This window comes from Centruroides sculpturatus, unplaced genomic scaffold (genome assembly GCF_000671375.1).
Source record: "Centruroides sculpturatus isolate CEXI.00-Female unplaced genomic scaffold, Cexi_2.0 scaffold13, whole genome shotgun sequence".
Taxonomy (NCBI): Eukaryota; Metazoa; Arthropoda; class Arachnida; order Scorpiones; family Buthidae; genus Centruroides; species Centruroides sculpturatus.
In genome coordinates, this window is record NW_019384405.1 from 126453 (window position 1) to 151165 (window position 24713).

A 24713-nucleotide genomic window follows, 5' to 3' on the forward strand; every position below is an offset into this window, starting at 1 on the left:
TGGACTGGTCTCCAATTGGTACNAAACTTGTAGAATCAGTGTAAATTTCTTCAACATAATTACAACTTGTTGGCAATTGTATCACGATGGACTGGTCTCCAATTGGTACAAAATGTGTATTAGGCATTCAACAAAATGATAATTGCCTCAAAAAATCAAAAATTCAAGATTACACACATTACTGTTCTTTTTTTCAACTTTTTTGCAGTCAATATTGTAAAAAACAATACATACTGATAATTATACTGTGAGTAATTTCTTCATTGTAATTTAACACTACAAGAAATAACAATGAGCAACATTAAGTTGAGCACAATTTATTGTGAAAAAGTCAATCTTTGATGTTATTTGCTAGTTTTATCCCCTTTCTGGTGTATTTCTTTCCCTAGTTTCATTATTTTATTTTGTAGGCAGCCTTAATGCCATTAATGTTGCTCTGCAAACTGGCTACCTATCAAATCAATACAAACCCTAATCACACCAACTGTCAGAATATACTAATTAGGTATGTACAATTTAAAAATTTGTCTTCCATGATTGGGATTTGGGCAATGCAAAAAACTGCATGTTGTTAATAGCTTACTTCCTCTTAGACAGAATTGGAAAGCTGAAAGCCATTGGTGCATGTGCATCATCAAAATTTTCTGCTATAATTTTGAGTTCTCTCTGATGGTGCACATTGGAAGATCTTGAAATGGACACAAACCACACAGCAATGTACGTATCTAAGGTACAAAGCAGCAGCAAACAAAAAATTCAGCCCATCAATGAGGACTTAGAAGTGTCCTAGAAACAGAAAAAAAAATTATGTATAAAAAATTTTTGAAAAGATATACAAATTACAACCTATAAAAATTTTACATACTAGTCATGAAGACAGAGCAAATTCCTTAAGATGTTCTTCAATATCCACTCGACAAATAGGACATCGCTTATTTGTTGTTAACCACTGATCAACACATTCAATGTGAAATAAGTGCATGCATGGCAATCGGCTAGAAATATAATGATTATATAAGTTATAAAAATATTAAATTAAAAAAATTATGTTGAAATTGTCATTATAGTTTAATACATTAAACTTAATTTATAAAAATAATTCCATTATTTTCTAAATAGAATAAACTTTTACCGAACATCTTCATTATCTTCAAATTCACTCAGACAAATAGTACATTTTTCTATATTATCTTCACCATCACCACTCCTTTGAATCTAAATAAATAAAAAGCAAAAAATCAATAAAATAAACAATTTTCTTTTAAAGCATAAATATTTTTATTTCAATCATTATTTTAAAATACCTTTTTATATTTATGTGGAAAAGTGTTGCGTTCTATGGTGCTTTGTGATGCACCTCTATTCACAGCCAACCGCCGCTGTTCAATAATTCTCATGTAATCCTGCAAGTAATTTTTTGATTAAAAGATGTATATTAACAGGAAAAGTTCAAATAGCATTATATTAATTGAAATTAGACATGTTCTATATTTTATAAGTCAAAAATATAACTAACATAATTCAAAAAAATATTTTTTTTTTAATTTCATTTAATGATGTTAATTCACAGCTAATTAATTATATATATTCTTTTTGTTTGATTTATGTATTATTGTAGAAACAATTATTAAGTGATAAAAGCTTACAAATTACCAATATATAAGCAAATGTAAAATATATTATCAACTATTATAAGCTAATATATAAGTTGCAGTTTATCATCATTAAAAAAATTAAACAATATGAAATTTACTACATGTATAAAGATTATATGGGACAGTTAATACATGAAATTATAAAATTAGTACTTATGTAGAGTCTGCAAGAGCAGGCTACTATAATATATTAGGTCAGTCCATAAGTTCGTGTGTATTTTATGATCTTGTTTTGCTGTTAAAAATGCCAGTCTAATGTGATACTTTTTACACTGAAGTGTTAAATTGGATCTCATTCATATAATACTGTTCAGAATTGGGAACATTTCAGTTGTTTATTTTCGTTAAAATGGAAGTAACAGATGAATATAAGAGACATGTTTTATACTTTTTATTTTTAAGTGATGAGAATGCTACAAATGCAGCCAAAAAATTAAATACTGTTCATAATCAAACTGTAATAAGTGTAAGGACTGCGCAGAAGTGGTTTGAAAGATTTAGAAATAATGATTTTAGTGTGGAGGATAAGGCTCGTACTGGAAGACCTGTTGACTTTGATGATGATGCTCTCTCTGCACTAGTTGAAGCAGAACCATCTTTAACAGTTGATGAAATTGCGGAACGTTTAAATTCATCCCATGGAACTGTTCATAGACATCTACAACAAATCGGAAAAGTTTCAAAGCTAGGAAAATGGATACCACATGAACTGTCAATAGCTAACTGACAACAACGTCAACTGCTCAACTCAAAAGCTTCAACTGGGAAATTTTACCTCATCCACCATATTTGCCAGATATTGCTCCCAGTGATTATCATCTTTTTCGGAGTTTGCAGAATTTTTTAAAAGGAAAAACTTTTGAGGATGAGAACAATGTAAAAAAGGCTATTTCTGAATATTTTGATTCAAAACCGAAATCATTTTACAAAGACGGGATTAAAAAGCTACCATCAAGATGGCAAGAAATTGTACAAAATAATAATGAATACATTATAGATTGAAATAAAATTTAATTAAAATTTTTTGTTGCTTTTTTTGTAGATAAAAATGCGCACGAACTTATGGACTGACCTGATATATATGATATTATCTAATAATTTGCACAGTTTACAATTTAGTATTTTTCAGCCTAATGGCCTCATTTAATCTGAAGTTTGACATGCAATCAGTAATGTGAAATTATAATTTTCAATTGTTACCAACCGAAATATATTTTATTGCTTATTCATAATAAATAAATTACAAAAATGAATTAGTCAATTCACAGTTTTGACTTCTCAACAATCTTATGAAATTTCAAAATTTTGAAATTTATTTAATTATATGAAACTGTATTAGAAGTCAAAAACAATCAAATTAATATTAATCATAAAGAAATTTGATTCAAGACAAAGGATTTTTAATATTCTAATAAGAATTAAATTAACATGATAACATAAATATTTTAATAAGTAAAAGTTGGATTGGGAGAATAAAATATTTTTGTGTAATTCAACATATGATATCTGAATTTTATTGATTTTCACTATATAGGGTTCTATTCACCAAATTCCATCTGACAATTTACAAAATTTATTAGTATTATAATTCTTTTCAAATTATAATACTAATAAAATTTTATTTATTTTTTTGTTTATACACACTTAGATTTTAATGTCACTTATGCAATTTCTGAATTTCTCACAACAAATTTTCATATTTTTATTCCCACTATTCCTTTTAGTAAATTTTAATTTTAACTGAAGACCAATTTTTCTTCAGTATATATTTCTTTAATATTCATTTAAAATAACTAAACTTTCATTCCAGCACAAAATCCTTTCCTTTTAGCAAGTGTTTTCAGGTTTGTTCATAACCTTTCTTCAAATCAAAATAAAAACTCTATAATGCTTTCCAAATCAAACAGAAAAAAACATTTGCTAAAAGGAAGGAATTCAGGGATTGAGTGCTGGAATGAAAGGCTAGTTACTTGAAGTAAGTTATTCTCCAGTTTGTTTCAACAATTTGAAATTCTTTAATATTAATATTAAACCAAAAAAAGAATAGCAATTTATTTTGTACGGAATCAGACTAGGCAGCATTTTATGTTGAGAATTGTTAGTGGAGAGAAAATAAATATATTATATGTAGAATATAAAGTAGAAACACTAAGTTAAACCCCAAAAACAAAGGGTTAAGAAGACAAAAGAAACCTGTTAGATCACCTTTTCATGTGTAGACATATATGTTCATCTCATTCTGTAGTGTGCCAAAGTATATAGTCAAGGTAGTCTTAATCTTATAGAATAAAATATAGAACAAAAAATCAGAGTCTCATTATTATTCTATCAACAAGAATACTAAAACAGTAGGTTCTTCTACTTAGAAATAACATAAGTTTGCTGTTATATATTTTCTGAGAAAATTAACAAAGATGCAGTTATAAAAGAAAATTTTATTAGCCCTACATAATGAAATGTAATGTACCATATCCCATGTAAGTAGATCTAATGATAATAAAGAAAATCTTGCTGGAGAACTAAAAGAGTAGATGTTAATGGTCTCATATAGAAATTTCAAGACAATAACTATACAAACTATAAATTCATTGGAATAGATGACCTTTCATAGCTGGAAACAGAACGAAGGTAAAATAGATAAACTCATTGTCTACTTTAGGCTTTAATACAAAGGTCATGTCATAATCACTGTGCATTAATGAATAAAAAAGCAAGAAGTGGGTCGTACTTACCAAAAGTTTTTACAGACCCTCCACATAATCTCTGCCATGTGTGTAACATCCATTTCCAAATGTCTGGCAGGTACCATGCTCTGTTGGCAATGCTGTTTTCAAGGATAGAGTGCATGGTCTTCTCTATTGCAACTAGAATAGGATCTGTCAATATGAATCAACCTAATACAAAATTCCTTGAGCATCACTTACTACTTGCCCTTTGCTAAAAGAGAGCTTGCACTTGTTCAAAAACAGGCAATTCTGTTGCACAACAATGTTCATTGCCTTATTGCTGGTGTGGAAATAACACTGCCACATAAATAATATTGGGAGATCCTTCAGCATCTGCCCTGTTCATCTAATATGTTTCCCAGTGATTTTGACTTGTACTGGAAACTAAAAGAACCTTTACAAGACTTTACTTAATTGTACTATTAACTAGTACATGGAAAAATAATTCTCCTATCCATTCTGACTTATGGAGCCTGGCGATGAAACCTGTGTGAATGATGTGTCTATCACTGATGGCTAACTTGTATCATATTCTGTCATAAGAAACCCTACTGAGGAGGCTGATAGAGGCAAAATGCATTTAGAGTTAAATATGGTGTAAAATAATAAAAAATTCTTTTCTCTCAGAGTTAACCTGTTTTGTTTTTGCTTTTTTATACAAGTCTTGTTCCATTTTTGAGTAAATGGATTAATGACTTGGAACTTTTTAGCCTCCATAAGTCAGAAAGGATAGGAGAATTATTTTTTCGTGTACTAGTTAATAGTACAATTAAGTAAAGACTGATTATCTGACTCCATTGGTTTTTTAAATATTGAGCCTTTACAAGGTTCAACGATTCCCGTGAATAGATGCCCTTCTAGCTGAAATAGAGCAGTTCATACTCTCTATTTGTGAAAATAATTCTGCTAACAGAGCATGATACCTGCCAGACATTTGGAAATGGGTGTTACATACATGGCAAAGACTATATGGAGGGCATGTAAAAACTTTTGGTAAGTACAACCCACTTCATACTTTTTTATTCATTAGTGATCAATAATTATGAAATTACCCTTGTATAAAAATATTGTCTGTGTTTTTATTTAATTTATATTAAATTAAATTAACTTTATTGATAAATAAAAATTTATTTTATTTATAAGAAGTTTTGTGTCTGACCTTTTATTATTTTATGAACACTAACAACTACATCATATGAAACCTACTGTATATTATCTAAAATATTCCTCAAATATACTTAATTTATACCTAATAAATTTTTAGATTAAGTATACAAAACAATACTTTTCAAAAAAAAAAAAAAAATCAAAACAAGTATTCCATAAGTTTGATAAATTCATTCTTACCATACTAAAACAAAGGAGGTCCTAGACACACCATTTATTCTAATGATTAATCATTAGAATACATAATGTCATGCAACCCACAGTGAAATGTTCTTTGGATGGAATTAATGCTATTTAGGCTTGTGAAATGGAAAATATAATGTGTCCTTTTTTCCTTTAATGTTTGCAAAATAAATTGGCTTATCAATATTAATGATATTATATTTCTGAAGTTCTGAAACAATAAAGAACCAGTCTAGAATGATGAAGGAATAATTTCAGAATTCTAGAAAATTTTAAATAATTTTGATTGAGACAGGCATTTTATAAAGTGATATTGAATGAATTTATATACTGTATATATAAGATTAAATATTTGCTGCTCAGTGCTGTTAGTGATTCTTTATGAATCTTTGAAAAAAGAATATTAAAACGATTGTTGTTCAATCTAGAAACATGGATAAATTACTTTTTAATTCATGTATTACAATCACATAATAAGATAATGATTTTTTTTAGTTTGTTGACTGTTGTTATATTTTATTTATTTCTTTTTCTTCTTCTTCTACTTATTATTTTTAAACACAAAAGTATTAAGATAAGTATTTGTACATTTACAATATAATGATAAAAATTGTCTGTTATATTTTATAGCTGTTTTGATCCTATTTTCAACATGAAAATATTTCATATTTTCATGTTGAAATAATCATATGAAATACAAAGTTTTGAACTTTGTATTTCATATGATTATATTTTAGTTTAAAAAAATATTAATAAAAACTAAATAAAAATGATTTACAATTTGTAACTAATGACAACATCATTATTACTATTTATAAAGCATTATAAAATAATTTAAATATGAGTCAATCAATAATTATATATAGTCAACTTATAAATCATTGTAGGATGATATTTATAATCACTGAATATAATCATTAACTGTAATGATTTTTGTAATGATAAATGTAAGTATTGGAAAGCATTTTTAAGAAAGATGAGAAAACAATGATAAGGAATAAAGTTGTTGAGTAGAAATTAACTAAACAATTAAAAAACTAGCTTAATGTATAAAAAAAATTTTTTTAAATGTTACTGAACTTTTTTGAGTATATTAATTTTAAAATAATTCAGAAAATGTGGAATATAAAGTAGAAACACTAAGTTAAACCCCAAAAACAAAGGGTTAAGAAGACAAAAGAAACCTGTTAGATCACCTTTTCATGTGTAGACATATATGTTCATCTCATTCTGTAGTGTGCCAAAGTATATAGTCAAGGTAGTCTTAATCTTATAGAATAAAATATAGAACAAAAAATCAGAGTCTCATTATTATTCTATCAACAAGAATACTAAAACAGTAGGTTCTTCTACTTAGAAATAACATAAGTTTGCTGTTATATATTTTCTGAGAAAATTAACAAAGATGCAGTTATAAAAGAAAATTTTATTAGCCCTACATAATGAAATGTAATGTACCATATCCCATGTAAGTAGATCTAATGATAATAAAGAAAATCTTGCTGGAGAACTAAAAGAGTAGATGTTAATGGTCTCATATAGAAATTTCAAGACAATAACTATACAAACTATAAATTCATTGGAATAGATGACCTTTCATAGCTGGAAACAGAACGAAGGTAAAATAGATAAACTCATTGTCTACTTTAGGCTTTAATACAAAGGTCATGTCATAATCACTGTGCATTAATGAATAAAAAAGCAAGAAGTGGGTCGTACTTACCAAAAGTTTTTACAGACCCTCCACATAATCTCTGCCATGTGTGTAACATCCATTTCCAAATGTCTGGCAGGTACCATGCTCTGTTGGCAATGCTGTTTTCAAGGATAGAGTGCATGGTCTTCTCTATTGCAACTAGAATAGGATCTGTCAATATGAATCAACCTAATACAAAATTCCTTGAGCATCACTTACTACTTGCCCTTTGCTAAAAGAGAGCTTGCACTTGTTCAAAAANTTTTTTAAGTTGATTTTTAAGTTTATTTTAATGTTACATTATATAATATGCCAGTAAAATTAAACTTATAAATTTAATGCAGAATAAATCGACTTATATTTTTAGTATGGATATAATAAATATTGATAAAAATAGAACAACAATATCACCTGAGATTTACTGAGTTAAATTAGGAAAAGTTCGTTACTTTTATAGAATTAAATTTAATTGCTTTTATTAAATTTCGGTCATTTTTTTTTGTTCTTATAAAATAAATCTGAGACTACCCAATATTTTTAAAATATTTTTTCGAATATAAGTAAATAGATTTCTATGAAAAGTTCTTTATATTGTTACTGAAATATAAAAAAATTAAATCAGTAAATACATACTTCCAGTCTTGCCTGCATATGGCGAGATAAGAAAGGCATATAATGGTGATAGAGAGGCATTGTATGTGGTATATCAGGTATTGCAGGAATTGGAAACATATCTGGAGGACGCTGGCTGACAGCCTAAAAATGAATGTATATGTATATATTTATTTATTTATTATAAATAAACTTAATCTCAAATAAATTTCAATAAAAATATTAAAACATATCTTACCATGCCTGCTGCAATGCCAATATGTATAGCAGGCAATACACCAAAATGATGTAGTCGAGGAGGAGGAGGAGCATGATAATGATGTTGATGCAAATGATGATGGAGATGGGGATGACTGGGATCATTACTGAAATAATTTATATCAAATAAATTATATAATACATAATATGTGCATATTTATTATACATATTTATATTATTATATTTATCAAAGTTACTATAGAAAATAAATAAAAAAAATAGTAATTCAAACAAAATATTTTATGCAAAGAATCTGAAGTATTTAAAATAATCAATTATCAATTGTATGGATTTAATAGCATTTAGAAAAATAAGAATTTTATTGATTTTAATATTGATGGATTGATGAAATCTAAACAAGTTTTATAATGATATGTAAAATTTCTCATGTTATACAATAAATTTTAATGTTTCCAATTTTAAAATATTTATCTTCAGATATTGCAGAATGCTAAAAAAGTTCAGGATAAATACTTTGAAAAATAACAAAAATTTAGTATTCTTGTTTCAACTATTGAATAACAAAATAAAAATACAAAATAATAATAATAATAATAAACAAAGCTCCAAATCAACCTTAAAAGCATTGTTGTATATGTACCGTGTGATTAATATTGAAAGTATTGATAAAACATTTTTTTAATTTAAATGCTCAACTGTTCAATTTTCAAACAGTAATTAAAGTTAGATACTGTATTTATGTTTTTTGGATTAGATTTTGTTTTTTAGTTATTTTCAATAAAATTTTTTTCTGTTTTATTTTTTATATTTGATAATCACAATTAATGTAATTCTTTAAAAACTATTCTAACAACATATATGTAAAATCATCTTGTATTTTACAGCAAACAAGACATGTTCTTCCATTTCAGCACAGACTATTTAAAAGAAAAAGTATTTAAGTAAGATATTCCATGCCTTTGGCACTCAGTTCCATATTTTGTTTTACTGTATTTTGGCTAAAAAACTAAAATTAGAATGCAAATTTTATTTATCAGGATAAAGAAGAGTTTAAAAGAAGTCATCTACAATTAAAACTTAGCATTAAAATACTTGACACAAATACATACAAAAGCCTGAAACAATAAAGAACCAGTCTAGAATGATGAAGGAATAATTTCAGAATTCTAGAAAATTTTAAATAATTTTGATTGAGACAGGCATTTTATAAAGTGATATTGAATGAATTTATATACTGTATATATAAGATTAAATATTTGCTGCTCAGTGNCAGGATAAAGAAGAGTTTAAAAGAAGTCATCTACAATTAAAACTTAGCATTAAAATACTTGACACAAATACATACAAAAGCTGCTTACTTTTAGCAAATACTAATAATAATGTTATTGTTTAAATAGAGTTAGGCTAGGAAGAAGTTAGATATAGCCTACTAAAGACCATTTAGTGAATTAATTAGCCAATGTGAGATTGCAATTTAAAATATGGTGTATAAAAACTTTTTAACTTTAAAAATAATACTGCATAAAAAAAATTGATAAACTATATAAGATTATAACTAATTAATGAAAATTTTATTACTTATAAATTATAAACAGATTATGCTTGTACATTTTATAACATTATTATTTTTTTCTATAACAATATTTATCATTACATACAGTGTATAAATACATTTGTTTAATTATTACTGTATATTTTTTTAATATGAAACTCAAAATTTGAAAATTACCTGCCAGATGTGGGGCCAACATCTGCTGGAAGATTAGTTGTAGCGTCCATTACTAAATCAGGTGGAGGTTGGGGTGGTGCTGCTGGCTGAGGTGGACAAGGAGTTACTGTAGGACCCGTGGAAGCTGGAACCACTGGATTGGCAGTAGCAGATGGACATGGTCCCAACAGAGACTGTAAAGGATGTGTCATATGACCAGTTGGAGGTGGAACAGTAGGAGATGCACTAACAGCAGGTGGAATGCTAACTGTTGGAGTAGTTACAGTATCTGGACATAAGTAAAAGTTAGGTCCTGGTGTTTGACTCTGAGAATCCATCAATCTCTGAAGAGCTAAAGCTTCTTGTTGCCTATAATGTAAACAGAGATAATTCAATAAAATTATAAAAATATATTTACAATAAAATTACTAACATATTTATCCATTACACAATATTATTATTTATTACTATTTATTACAGCCAATTATAAATAAATAAGAAAGAACAATTCATCCGTTTCAGATTTAAATTGAAAATAATTTAAGTAAAAATCAGATTTTTAAAGAATTAAAGTGTATTTACAGAAATAAAATAAAATAAAGTTACATAAATGTAGTTATAATATAAAGCTCAATAAAATATAGCTGTGCAGACAGTGAAGAAATATATGCATTTATGCACAATTTTCTAATATAGGGAAAAAATTTAATTCAAGAAGTTTGATCTTGTTCAGGTAAAAAATATTCAGAGAATATAGTGAATTAAGAAATTCACAATTTTTATATAAAGTAGTGTTAATAATCATAGTTAATGGTAAGTCAAAAACTTATTAAGAGATGATGCTATGATGATGACTATTGTATATTAAGAACTAATGTAGCAGATAGTACTTCAAGTGAAAAAATTAATTAATTCTTTAATTTATTTTATAACATAAAAATAGTCTAATAAAGTAGCTTAATTAACATTTGGGTTATAGACTGATTGGACATTGCTATTTCTGCATAATACAGAAAAATCTTGTTTTAACAGATCTCTTGGACCACTGAAAATCATTTGTTGTTCCAAGAATCCATTATATTGTGAACAAATGACTGCACACCCAGAAATATATGAGTTATTCAAATAAATTTCCATTTTTTAGCCCTTTCATATAAGAAATATCAGTATTTGAAATTAGTATCAAGATCTCTATTCTTTATAACATACGTGTTTCAATTGGTTTTATGCCTTTTGTCAGGTTTACTTTAATGAAAACTAATATTGCAATTTGTTTCTTCCTTGTCCTACCTTTCCTATCAACCATATGTCATTGTTGCTGCTTTCAGACTTTAACCTTTAAGACTGTCACTGTGTTTTGTTTTCATACATTAATATTTGTATATAGTAATGCTTATTTAAACAGTTTTAGATAAGTGTTATTAAACTTTTTCCAATTGTAGGTAAGTAATCACTCATAAAAATGACAAAAAAAAAATGCAGAGGTATCTCAATACTCAAACTGTTTCCAACTCAAACAATTCGATATTCGAACATAAATTCTAAAAAATAAATTTCTCAGTCCTCAATTGAACAAAACAAATTTTCAATTAATACAATATTTTTACTTTTAATTTTGTCATACGTTAGAAATTTTTATATTTTATGTAAAAATAAAAAAAGGCATTTCCAATATTTCTGATCAAGATCAACAAAAATAGCTCAGAAGATGATAATACATTGTAAAAAGAAAACCCTCTTGTTTAACTAAAATTAATATTAATGCATAACACAGTACTTTTAATTGTGATTGTTAATTAATTATTGATTGCTTTAATAAACATACACTCACTGCCAAAAGTTAAGCACAGAGCAGAAAATGTTCATGTCCGGAAAGCAATCGGCATTTGAGAGGCTGCAATTCATTGCAGAGGTGGGTGGAAGTATGCAAATATGTTACATTACTATCAATCATGGTTACGTGTCGCAAAATATGAAAAACAGGCAATCTTATAAGAAGCCAGCCTTCTGAAGTGTGAGAGGAGTTGCATGTAAGTGCCGAGAAAAAGTGTGGAGAACTGTCATACAATTAGTGTGCATGACTGATATGTTTCTATGGCTTCCAGAAGACGAATGACAGACGGTGAGCGCTGGCAGTGTGTGGGATGCCTTGAAGCAGGACAATCAATCCCAGATGTTGCTCTTTTCTTTGGTGTTCATCATTCTGTCATTTCACGGTTATGGAAACAATTCCAAACAAGTAAACAGTTATCCCGAAGACCTGTGGCCAGTCGCCCAAGGGTTACGACCCCCGCAGAAGATCGCTATATTGCTGTTGTAGCCAAGCAGAATCGAAGAGTGACCTCTACATGTGTGACATCAATTGGTTGCAGCAGCCATTGGTAAAACGATATCTGCTACTACCATGCACCGAAGGCTACACATGAACGGAATGTACGCCCAGGTACCACGAGTTTGTGTTCCACTATCCGTCCAATCCAGAGGCACACAATTAAAGTGGTGTTGGCAACATATGAATTGAACTGTGTCTGTTTGGGGCAACGCTATGTTCATGGATGAGTTGGGATTTTCCTTGGAGCCAGATGACAAGCATGTAAGAGTATGGAGAGAAAAAGGCACATGCAATCAACTTTAGATCATCATCAAGCATCACACATTCCAAGGTGGAAGCATTACGGTGTAGGTAGGCATTTCGTTGGGATATCACACTGACCTGCATATCTATCGAGAGGGTTCTGTGACGGCTATCCAATATTGGGATGAAGTCCTAAAACCTATTGTGAAATTGTATGCTGCAGCAGTTGGTCCTGCTTTCGTTTTAATGGATGATAACGCACAACCCCATAGAGCTGCCCTCGTCGACAACTACCTCGAGAGTGAGGGAATCATGTATATGGATTGGCCGGCATACTCGCCAGACCTCAATCCCATTGAGAATCTTTGGAATGCCCATGGCCATGTTGTGTGTACACGTTTCCCACTCCCTGCCACTCTCACAGAGTTGCAAACTGCTCTACAGGAGGAATGGCACTTATTTGACTCTGGAGTGGTTGATCACCTCATGGAAAGCATGGTTACATGCTGTAAACTTTGTGTAAGGATGAGGGGTGACCATTTACCCTATTAATGTCGGTTTTGTTTGTTTGTTTTGGATTTAAACATCGTTTTGTTAATGATTTCAATATGATTTCATCTTATACTTTATGAAAATTCAATATTGTTTTCATCTTTCTATGTGCTTCTTTGTGTTGTTTCATGCATAAACATATTTGCTACTGTCCTGCCGCATTTCATGTCAATCACAGCTGTATTTGTCAATTTTTTCGCAGTTTACTGCTCTGTGCTTAACTTTTGGCAGTGAGTGTATTTCCCTTAGTAACAAAAAAGAATAGTATACTTTTGTTAACATTTGAAACCTAACCACATGTTTTGACTAGTCCTTTGTTTCATATAGCATGGATTCGCATAACACAGTACTTGTTCAAAATATAAGTACCATGTTATACGAGGGACACCTGTAAACAAATATCCTAATTTAAATTGTGAAACTACAGTATGATAGCATAATTTATATTTTTGGGTAATTGTTTCATTTTGAATTACATTACATTTATAGTTCAATATTATATTATTCTAAAGTTTTTGTTTAAAATCATCAGGATTTTTTCACAAATCAAAACTCTTATATACTATTAAATCCATTGAAATAAGACAATTTCCATTGCATTAATATTTATTATATGCATAATCATATTAGAATAAAGTTTAGAAATTAGAATCAGATAACAATTATCAATTAAAAATATACAGTAGACTCCCCAATAACACTGTTGATAATTCTGTGTTATATGAATTCCATGCTGTACGAGTCACTTAGATTTTACAAATACGTGTGCTGGGCTGTGAACGGCTTACGTACAGTAGAACCTCGATTATCCGGACTAATTGGGGATGAAGGTAGTCCGGATAAGGAAAAATCCGGATAATCGAAACAAATACTTTAATTTGTCTTTTAATGATAATACAACACGTTTTCTTTTCGATGACATATCGGTAACATTAAAAGTAAATACTGTATTTAAATCGTGATCAAATTTTCAAGAAACAAACGTTCGTATCGAATTTGGACTACTACTGATCAACGCTAACAAACTACCTATTGTTTAAAAGGCCCTCTGGTGGCGCAATAAGACGGATTTTATAAAATAAAAAGCAGTTTAAACTACATTTTTATGAATAAAAATTTGACAAACTATTTATCGTTTTATGACGAGTAAAATTTTTTCGTCGCGTTCACGGCTTTTAAGTAATGCATTAACCTTCGAAGCGCGAGGCCCTTCGGACCGCGAGGCATAGGCGGTGGCCCACGTCGTCCATGCCTTACGCCGCCCTTGGTCATAGAAACGATGTGATTTGAATATAAATTATTTATAAATACGTATGTCAAGTTTTTTATTACTACGTAAAATATATTTAAGAGTTTACGGCCACTGTGCCGGGTGAGACGTTGTAGAAACAAAAAAAGTTATGCACTCCATCACGTACATAAACAGTATCGTAATTCGCCAAGTACAAATCAGCAAATTCGTAAAATGTTTGTTTATTTTGAACAATCCGGATAATCGAAAATCCGGATAACAGAGGTCCGGATAATGGAGGTTCTACTGTATTTGTAAAATCTAAGTGACTCGTACAACATGGAATTCATATAACATGGAATTATCAACAGTGTTATAGTGGGGTCTACTGTAATATTTTATTATTTAACTATAAATATTAACTTATAACAATTTTAGAATTAAACTGATGATTGATTTAGTTTACTTTGAGTCTATATATAAATGTATTTATTTATGTATGTATGTAGGTATGTATATATATTATAATTATATTTATATATAATTTTAAACAGTTGATTAAGCATTTTATTAAATCAATTTCTTCTGTTCTAAAACAAATTCTTGAAATAATTTCTAACAAAAGATAATTGTAATAAAATTATTTCAATTAAAGTATACATTTTTATTTTCTATACTTACACACAAAGCCAGAAAATAATGATTTCTTTCCTGTATAAATAAATACCAAATAATTTATCCCAAATGAGGTCAAAAATCTACTAAAATAATTTTAAATATTGAGAAAATTTTTAATACATTTCAAAAAGTAAAACTGTAAATATAATTTGGCACGATGAAAACAAAAATACCAATAACTTCAATGGCTAATAACGGACTGATATAGACAGTTTTAAAAATCAGTAATTTCAACATATGAATAAAACAAATAAGCTATCTAATGTTTTTATTTTTTACTGAAAACTAGAACAACAAAAGTCAAATGATAGTAATGAGCTACTGTTTTAAAATTTTGGCATTATATTAAATATTTTAGAAAAGAACTCAAAGTTTATAACTTTTAAAAATATATATTAATCAAAAGATAGTAAAGAAAATAGACAAAATTAGACAATACATACCTTTGCATGTACAAACTATGTTGATAAAGTCTGCGTCTTTGCATTTCTTGCATACGCTGCTGAGCCTACAAAAACAAACAATTAACAAAAATCATTAAGTATTTTAATAAGATTAAACATAAAATATCATTATTTTAAAAATTAAATAAATTTTGAATTATAACAAATTGCAGTTTCTTCAAATATAAATAATATAATAAGTGAGTTTTAAAAAGTTTATTTTCTTAAAACATTTCTTTCCCCACACCTTCAGAAGTAAATTTTTAATAAAATACAGAACTATAGTCATTTGTATATACATATGCAATATTAATTGAATTTTAATAACTTTGAGAAATGATATTTCAGACACTTCCTGCTTTTGATTCATATAATATACATGTAAAATGGCTATAAGTTCATAATAGATCCTAATATGTAATGTTTATAAAATATATTTTAAAATAAAATCAAAGCTGTGGAATTTGCTAATTATGTTTCAATTTCTGAGACTTACCTTCTTCTTGTAACAGAAATTACACTTTAGATATATTATTTATTACTATAATTACATTATAAACAGTTGAAATAAATGCCATACTCCTAATTTGAAGTTCTGTCCTATTATTGTACATTGGTCATTTAATCATTTTTAATCATGTTTAATTGTTTTTTGAAAATACTTGAAAAGACTAAACATTTTTGGGCTTAATCTTAAGTACAAAATAAGGAAAGGCAGAGAGTAGCTATGGAAACAAAACATGTAGTGTAACAATAAAAAATATAGTAAAAGCTTAGCAATTTCATATTCTATATTGGCAAGACATCTTTAATTTTGTCACATACATCAATTATAATTACTTTCTTGATTTTATATTTCTCAATGTTTGATCATTAATTCTGTGATTGAATTTGATCAAGTTTATCACTTTGAAATGCTATAGTAATTTGATTCTTTTCATAGATGTTTCTGTTATATTTGTTGAGATTAGTTCACCAATCACCTGAATTTGGCAGATTAGTCACTAATACCAAATTTCTTTAACCATAATGATGGAACTCAAAACTAGTTATCCAGAATTTACAATGATAGTTTATCTTACATCTCACCTAATCTTCTGTTAAGGAAGTAGTAAGTAAATGGTTGAATGATACTCAAAAATTATGACTGAGTACTTCTTAATACAATGTTCAGACTTTACACTTTAATATTAATTGATAGAAAAACTACCCCCTGTCTGATTACCAATTAAAATGGCATTAATCTGGTTAAAGTAAATGTGATTTGTATGAATGCACTTTTTTTTTTGTTCTAGTGAGCAATAGAATTATTGGTGTTCCAGTTCATATAATATATGAAATGATCATTTTCTTACTAATTTAAGTTTTATCTATCTAATTGTAATAAGACTGTGTAAATACTTAAAAAGCTATTGATATCTATTTCAATTTCATACAATTTCATAGGATTGAAACAAAATGTGCAGTTATATTTGGCAATTACACCATCTTATGGTTTTTATTTGTTAATTAAAATCTGCAATTTTGAATAGCACATAATTTTTATAAGGTTTATGACTAGATTAATCTAAAAGGTATATAGTGACCATTTCAAAGGAAAAGTTAATGTAAATTAGATATCCTAATGACAACACTACACCTATCTTTGTACATATTTATTGGAAATAATCTTTTAATTATTCAAAACATATTTAATAAATGAGAACAAATATAAATACAATAAAACTTCATTAATCCAAACTAACTGGATCCCAAACCTGTTTAGATTCATGAGTGTTCTGAATTATTCAAAATTATTTTCCCCGATTTATTGCTTATGTTAATATTTTCTGTATAATTTAAATAGTAATAGCAATTCATTAAGTTACAATTAGAAATATCAAAAAAAATGGCTGAAAAATAGAATTGAATCTCATTATAAAACCAACTATCCCCACCTAAATATTCCTTCCCTACCCTTGTTGACAATTTTCTGTTTTTTGATAGTGGCGAGAAGTCATTGTCATTGCAGAAACATTGCATTGATTTTAAAGATAAACTATAAGAATTCATCACTTTTCAGTTTGATTAAAATTTTTAAATATAATAATTTAGTATCATACTAGATAAATACTCTTAAAATATATATCAAACTTTTAATTAAATTATAATAATAAAAAATTATTATTAAAGATATTTAAACTTTTATAATTTCAGAAGTGAAAAATATTTTTCATTGATACAATAGTTTCTCAAAAATAATTAAGTATCTTTCAATGTATTTCTTAAATAATTTATAGATTTAAAATATTTTTATTTATATCTTAGAACAATCTGAAATATTTTTCAAACATGATACGACATATTTTTTATAATAAATTAAAATATGATGGAATACTATAGAAACAAATTCATACTATAAATATGAAATAGTAAGCATTAAACATAATGATGCCAAAAATGGTATCAAGTGCATATGCTTAATAATTATTAACATTTTTTATCAGCAATTTACTTTCTATGTAACAAATAGATTATAAAAAGAACTTACATGCCAGAGTCGCTGATGTGCTGGATTAAGACGGGGAACACTTGGAGGGTAATTTGGATGTGAAGCGGAAACATCTTGTGCTGTAGACGTAGTAACAGTATTATAAAAATGATAATATGGTGGAGGTTGAACAGGGGTAGCAGCAGGTGCAGAATGAATGCCACCAATGTATGTTAAATGTGGGCTGGGTGCACCTAATAAATAAATAATTTTATTAATAACAATAATAATAATAATAATAATAAACATTTATTAAATAAAAACATATACCCATGAAAACTTCAAAATCAAAACAAGAGTACTAAAAAAATTTAGGAAGGTATAAATCTGACAATATAAATTCCACTGCTTTAATTGAAAAGAAAAAAACATTGATAATTTGCAAAATGGAATACTATATTAAAAAATACTACTTTTTGTATGTAATGTATTTCAAAAGTTCGTAAATAGTGTTAGTTTTTCATAAAAGTACAGTGGTACCTTGATTTTCATCAATAATCCATCCAAAAACAATTGGCGAAATTTGAAACCGACAAAAACTGAGGCAATTATTTCCACATGAATCATCGTAATTCCAATTAATTCATTCCAGACATTCCAAAATATATACTGAAAACATATTCAAATTTTTCGCAGAAAAAAATTGACGAAAACCAAAGTCAATAAAAACCAAGGTATTACTGTATTTTCTTAAAATTATCTTTCTTTCTTTTGTTATGAAATTATCAATTTCATGAATACTGTCCATAGACCAGTAGAATCTAAATACACACAACTGTCATTTGTTAGTGTAAAAAATCTCAATGAAATGATTAAACTTATTTTTATTAAATTTCATTTAAGTTATGTTGAATGAATAAGCTATTGGGTTGTTTGGAAAGTAATTTCATTTTTTTTATTACTAGAGGAATTAGATGTATTTTTACTAGCCAATTTCATTTTAAACCACATTTTCATTATATATTTTGGCAGCTGACATTTAAAGGCTTATTTGTAAAAAATTTTGTCTGATTATGTACAATTTTTTTTTTCGGTGTCCCATCAAATATGGAAAATCTAAAGCATCATTTTTGGCATATTTTGCTTTTTTATTATCAAAAAATCAAAATGCTGTTCAAGCAAGAAAAAAATTGTGGTACATGTATGGAGATGATGTGTTGAGAGAAAGACAGTGCCAAAACTGGTTACAATTGATTCAAAAGTGTACTGCCATCAAGTAAACAAATTGAGTAATATCATCAAACAGAAAAGGCTAGAATTGATCAACAAAACAGGTGTAGTGTTTTACCACGATAATGCCAAATTTCACACAAGTTTGGTAACTCATCAGAAACTGTTACAGCTTAGATGGGATGTGCTATCACACCAACCATATTCGCCAGATCAGGCACCTTCAGATAATTACTTGTTCCGGTCTTTACAAAATTTTTTAAACTTTAAGACATTTACTTGAAATGACAATGTCAAAAATCACTTGAATCAGTTTTTTGTAAGCAAACATCAAAACTTTTATAAATGTGGAATCATGCTACTAGCAGAAACAATGGCAACAGGTATTAAACCAAAATGGTCAATATATAATTCAATAAAATATTTGTTTATTATAAAAATATTGTGTTTTTTTCCATGGAAAAAATGAAATTACTTTCTGAACAACCCAATATCAGTAGGAATCTAAAATTGTTAGAAAGTTTGTTGGAAAGCTTTATCTACTATTGTTTAATAGTGACAAAGTTTTCTGACAGGAAAGAAGAAATTAGTAAATAATTTATGTAGTTGAAATTATCTTATAATAAATCATTTTAAATAAAATGTTAATTATTTAAAATAAATTTACAAGTATCCCCTACTTAATATTTTTTTGGTAAAACATCTTTTAGATTCATATAGATGTTCTATGAAGTTTGGATATCTTTTACAATATTTTCTGATTAATGCTTATATTTTAAAAAAATCCGTATTTACATTCTTATACTGTAGTTCAATATAACATCTTTAACATAACAACATGCAAGAAGAGTATGCAATACAATTGCTAACAAAGTTAGAACCACATGCAGATATTTCAAAAAGTGTCACAAATGTCAAAAAATGAAATATACATCTCCAATATAATTGCCACTGGTAGAGGCATGATAACATATACAAATATCTCCTATGGTAGAAAGCCTAAATACTTTTGTGATGTCAGTAACAGTTGCAATCAAATCAGTTGAAAATTTTGTCAGAGACATTGTTAACATGTGCTGAAAATTATTCCTTGTTTTTATTGTAAATTTTTTTCTTCAGTTTTTAAAACAAATCTCTTTATTGTTAAATATTGCTTGTTGTGCAGTATCATAAACATAATGTTTGTAGTATGGCATACTGATTGTACTGTACGTATTATTGCATACAAAGCAAGCATACATTAACTATAATGTACACTACTTGATAATCAGAAAACAATGTCAGAAACATTGCATATTCTATGACAATACATATATGGCATTATATTGTGCTCTAGTTCTATTTTTGGAAATTAGTTGGGAGTTTTATGTTGATATTGTAAGACATTCTAATTTTTAAAACAATAGAAAATAGGCTCTTGGTCAACATTTTCCTGCAGAATATCTGATTTTTCAAAGACAGATTAATGACAATAAGCAGGGAATGTCTGTGTATTCTTCTTAAATAAAGACACTATAAAAGGATATTCTGAAAAAAGGAAAATAAGACTAAGAGCACTTTTCATTAACAGAAACAGCAAAAGAAACTAGAAGACAAAGAAAAAATAACTAAAAATAATGGAAGCACAAATATTGTTCTGTTCCAATTTCATTATTTTTTAAATTGCTTGTTTCTGCATATTATATTAATTGTACATGAAAAAGTCTTTAATAAAAAGGCAAAAGTGCTTGTTCATTTAAATTTATTTCATGAATTTTTTCCTATTATTTATTTGCAATATATTAATTATACAATATTAAACATTAGTAATTTAATAAAAAAGTATCATTAAATCCAACTTCATGAATAATTAAGAGATTCTGAACAAAAAATTTCTATAAACTTAATATAATTCCCAATTAACATTGTTTATATATATATATATATCTAAAAATGGACATGTATGTCCCTATATTTCACTTTTCCGCCAAAACTACACATCGCATGTGAATGGTGTTTGTATGTAGTAGTAGCCCCAAGTCTCCATTTGTGCACCAGGGGGTTGCGTCTCGATAGCTATAAGGGTGCGGGAGATATGGGCTTGAAAGTGGTTGAAAGTGGCTTTCTATTTTGAATGTTTTGTTCGAATATTGGCTCGATTATAGAACGATCGTAAACGTTCCAGAAACGTTGAAAATAGTTTGATTGGACGTGAACAGGAGACGTTCAGAAATAGAATCAAGACCAGGAAGTGTTAATATAAAGCGGCATGCAAGATTTACAGGTGGTTTTTTGCGCTTTTGCGGGAAATCGAACATATTTTTATGCTCATGTAAAAATTCTCTGGAAACGTCTGGAAACAGGAGACTTAATTCTTGCATTTTATGAAAACGGGTAAGATTGGCTATAATGTAATTATCTTAATCTTCACTATCGTTACTTTTTGCCCACAAATAAAAACCCAGCGAAGCGGGTCCTTGCAGCTAGATTCTACATTACTTAGAAAAACAGTCTTTTATATATAAAAAAAACTATACTACATACAAATGTACGAACAAATAAAAACCCAGCAAAGCGGGTCCTTGCAGCTAGTATAAAATATTTTCTATCATAGATCAAAAAGTTTATATTTCAGTATCCTTAAATAGGAAAAACAGTTAATTAATAGCAACATATTTTTCCTTTATTATATTCTTATATTTTTCCTTTTTATAAAATTAAACAGTACTTATTTATTAAAATAAAAATGTAATTTTTAGTTTTATTATTTACATATTTTTAGATGATAAATAGGAAATTAAATGCTATAAGTTACAGAATTTGTTTGATTTATTAACAAAATAAATTATTGATATAAGATTTTACTAACTTGGGTAAGCATGAGGACAAGGAGTAGCAGTTACTGGATGAGAGTGCGATACACATCCTCCATAAGGTCGACAAGGATCAGAAGCTGGAGTAGAACCCTAGTATAAAAATTTTTAAATTATAAATAATTTTGAGGTACTTAATAAATAATTTAATACAAATACATAAATTTTAAATAGTATTTTTAATAAAATATAAAATCTTAAATTAAATATGCATTTAAGTAAAATACTGTTAAATAAATACTTCCCAAAATAAACGATTCATAAAAAATAACTTTTTTAATAAATGCTAGAATAAGTAAACACAAAACATCTTGAATAAAACATATTGCTTAATTAGTAATAAATACAGAATTGGTTAAATAGTATATTCTAGATCAGTGTAGTCCAACCTTTCAAAATTGAAAGGTAATTAATTTTTACACAAAGTATTGTGGCATTTAAGTTTTCATATTGTAAACAGAAATAAAATTTGGCTTACATACCATTCAAAATTCTTATTGTAGTTATAACTAAAAAGGTATAATAAAAGGTATAATATAAGGTATAATAAAAATATATTTTTGACAATTACATTGATCAATGATATATCAAACACTGTGTTTTGATACAAATTTTTCAATTTCAATAATTAAGCCTATTCATAACTCATTGTATCGTGACTAACTTTAAAATGACATTTATAAAGAAATAAAGGTATATTTGAAATAAAACCTGAAAAACCTGTTATCTGCAAAATGTTACTTAAGTAGATCTCAGGTCTACACTGTTCTAGATGATTTAAATAATAATTTAAGTAAATTATTGTTATCATTGTCTTTCCCTAAATCATTTAAATATAAATAATTTCATTTAATAATTCAAAACTTAAAAAAAGTTTAAAACTATTAATTGTATTATTTATTAATAAAATATATAACTTTACCAAATTTCTTAAACAGGAATCTGACATTCCAGTACAAGTTATTGGTTGCTGGCTACCATGAAAACGACAACTTGTAAGTTGAACTAAAGGTACTGGATGAGGAGCATAACCAGAATGAGAATGAAAATGGGTATGGGAAGAACGGCCGCTAAAATTATTAAAACTGCTACTGGGATCACTATAAAAAAAATATATAATAATATCTGTAGTAATTATTAATTTTTTATCATAAAGTTACTACAGTAGAACCTCGATTATCCGGACCTCTATTATCCGGATTTTCGATTATCCGGATTGTTCAAAATAAACAAAAATTTTACGAATTTGCTGATTTGCACTTGGTGAATTATGATACTGTTTTTGTACATGATGGAATGCATAATATTTTTTGTTTCAACAACGTCTCACCCAGCACAGTGGCCATAAACTCTTAAATATATTTTGCGTCGTAATGAAAATATAACTTGACATACGTATTTATAAAAAATTTTATTTTCAAATTACATCATTTCTATGACCAAGGGCGGCGTAAGGCATGGGCAATGTGGGCCATCGCCTATGCCTCATGGTCTGAAGGGCCCCGCGTTTCGATGGTTTATGCATTACTTAAAAGCTGCAAACACAACAAAAAAATTTTACTTGTCATAAAACAATAAATATTAATAGTTCGTCAAATTTTTATTCATAAAAATGCAGTTTCAACTGCTTTTTATTTTATAAAATCTGTCTTCTTGTGCCACCAGAGGGCCTTTTAAACAATAGGTAGTCTGTTAGCGTTGGTTAGTAGTAGTCCAAATTAAATACAAACGTTTGTTTCTTGAAAATTTGATCATGATTTAAATACAGTATTTACTTTTAATATTGCCAATATGTCATCGAAAAGAAAACGTGTTGTATTATCATTAAAAGACAAATTAAAGTATTTGTTTCGATTATCCGAATTTTTTCTTATCCGGTCTACCTTCATCCCCAATTAGTCCGAATAATCAAGGTTCTACTGTATTTGTAATTTAATTACTTCATGTTAAAAAAATATAAAAAATAAAAAGTTTTACTATCCTGGAAGGTTTCTGGTAAGGAATTCTAGATTTTATTTTAATTATTAAATGCTATTTAAGGATGATAATATTTAAACATGGAAAAACCTTATTATAATATATCAAGTTTCAGATTTAAATATTATCTGTGATAATAATAGAATCTTTTAAATCACAGTTGAAATATATATGCTATGTATATTTCAAAAGTGTCTTATAAATAATCTATCTGTATCTTTCCATTTAATATCACAAGAAAACTGAGCAAAAATTTAATTTATATAGTTTGTGTTCTATTTACAACTAATAATATAAATTTAAAAAAATTAAATATTGTGAAGTGCAAAATGCTTAAAGCAGGACACTGTAAAACAGAATTTCCATTTCTAAAGTTTTAAAAACCATAAATCCATATTCTTACTAAATAATTGAAACAAATAATATTGTTTTTTTCTTTGCATTGATTTTATACATTGACTATAATATGTAAATACAAGTATTTATTAAAAATAATATTCAATACTTCTCACAAACTTGATAAGAAAATAAAAATTAAATAAAAACAAATAATTTCACCTTTCACCAAACATTTAAGAAAGCCAAGTACTTAAAATATTCAAATGAAGAAAATAGAACAAAAGAATTTTAGAAAAAAATTTTTTAAATTTTAAATGTTGAAATATTTAAAATTAAAAATAGAAAAATTTTATATTAAACAAAAAACTATATAAAATTATATAAAAATTAATTGTGTATT

The 24713-nt window shown here is 27.5% G+C and overlaps 1 protein-coding gene across 1 annotated transcript; it reads right to left on the reverse strand.

Annotated features, from left to right (window-relative positions):
• Positions 1–31: 31 nt before the first annotated feature.
• LOC111618807 (E3 ubiquitin-protein ligase arkadia-A-like) lies at positions 32–24596 on the reverse strand. The gene is made up of 12 exons (XM_023360375.1): positions 24533–24596; positions 22920–23097; positions 21994–22090; positions 17976–18169; positions 15446–15510; positions 9988–10335; positions 8278–8404; positions 8061–8183; positions 1305–1403; positions 1133–1215; positions 866–995; positions 32–786 (listed from the first exon to the last, which is right to left on the reverse strand). The coding sequence occupies exons 1-11, from the start codon at positions 24544–24546 to the stop codon at positions 869–871; spliced, it is 1455 nt and encodes a 484-aa protein (XP_023216143.1). The 5' UTR covers positions 24547–24596; the 3' UTR covers positions 32–786; positions 866–868.
• Between the last annotated feature and the right edge of the window lie 117 nt (positions 24597–24713).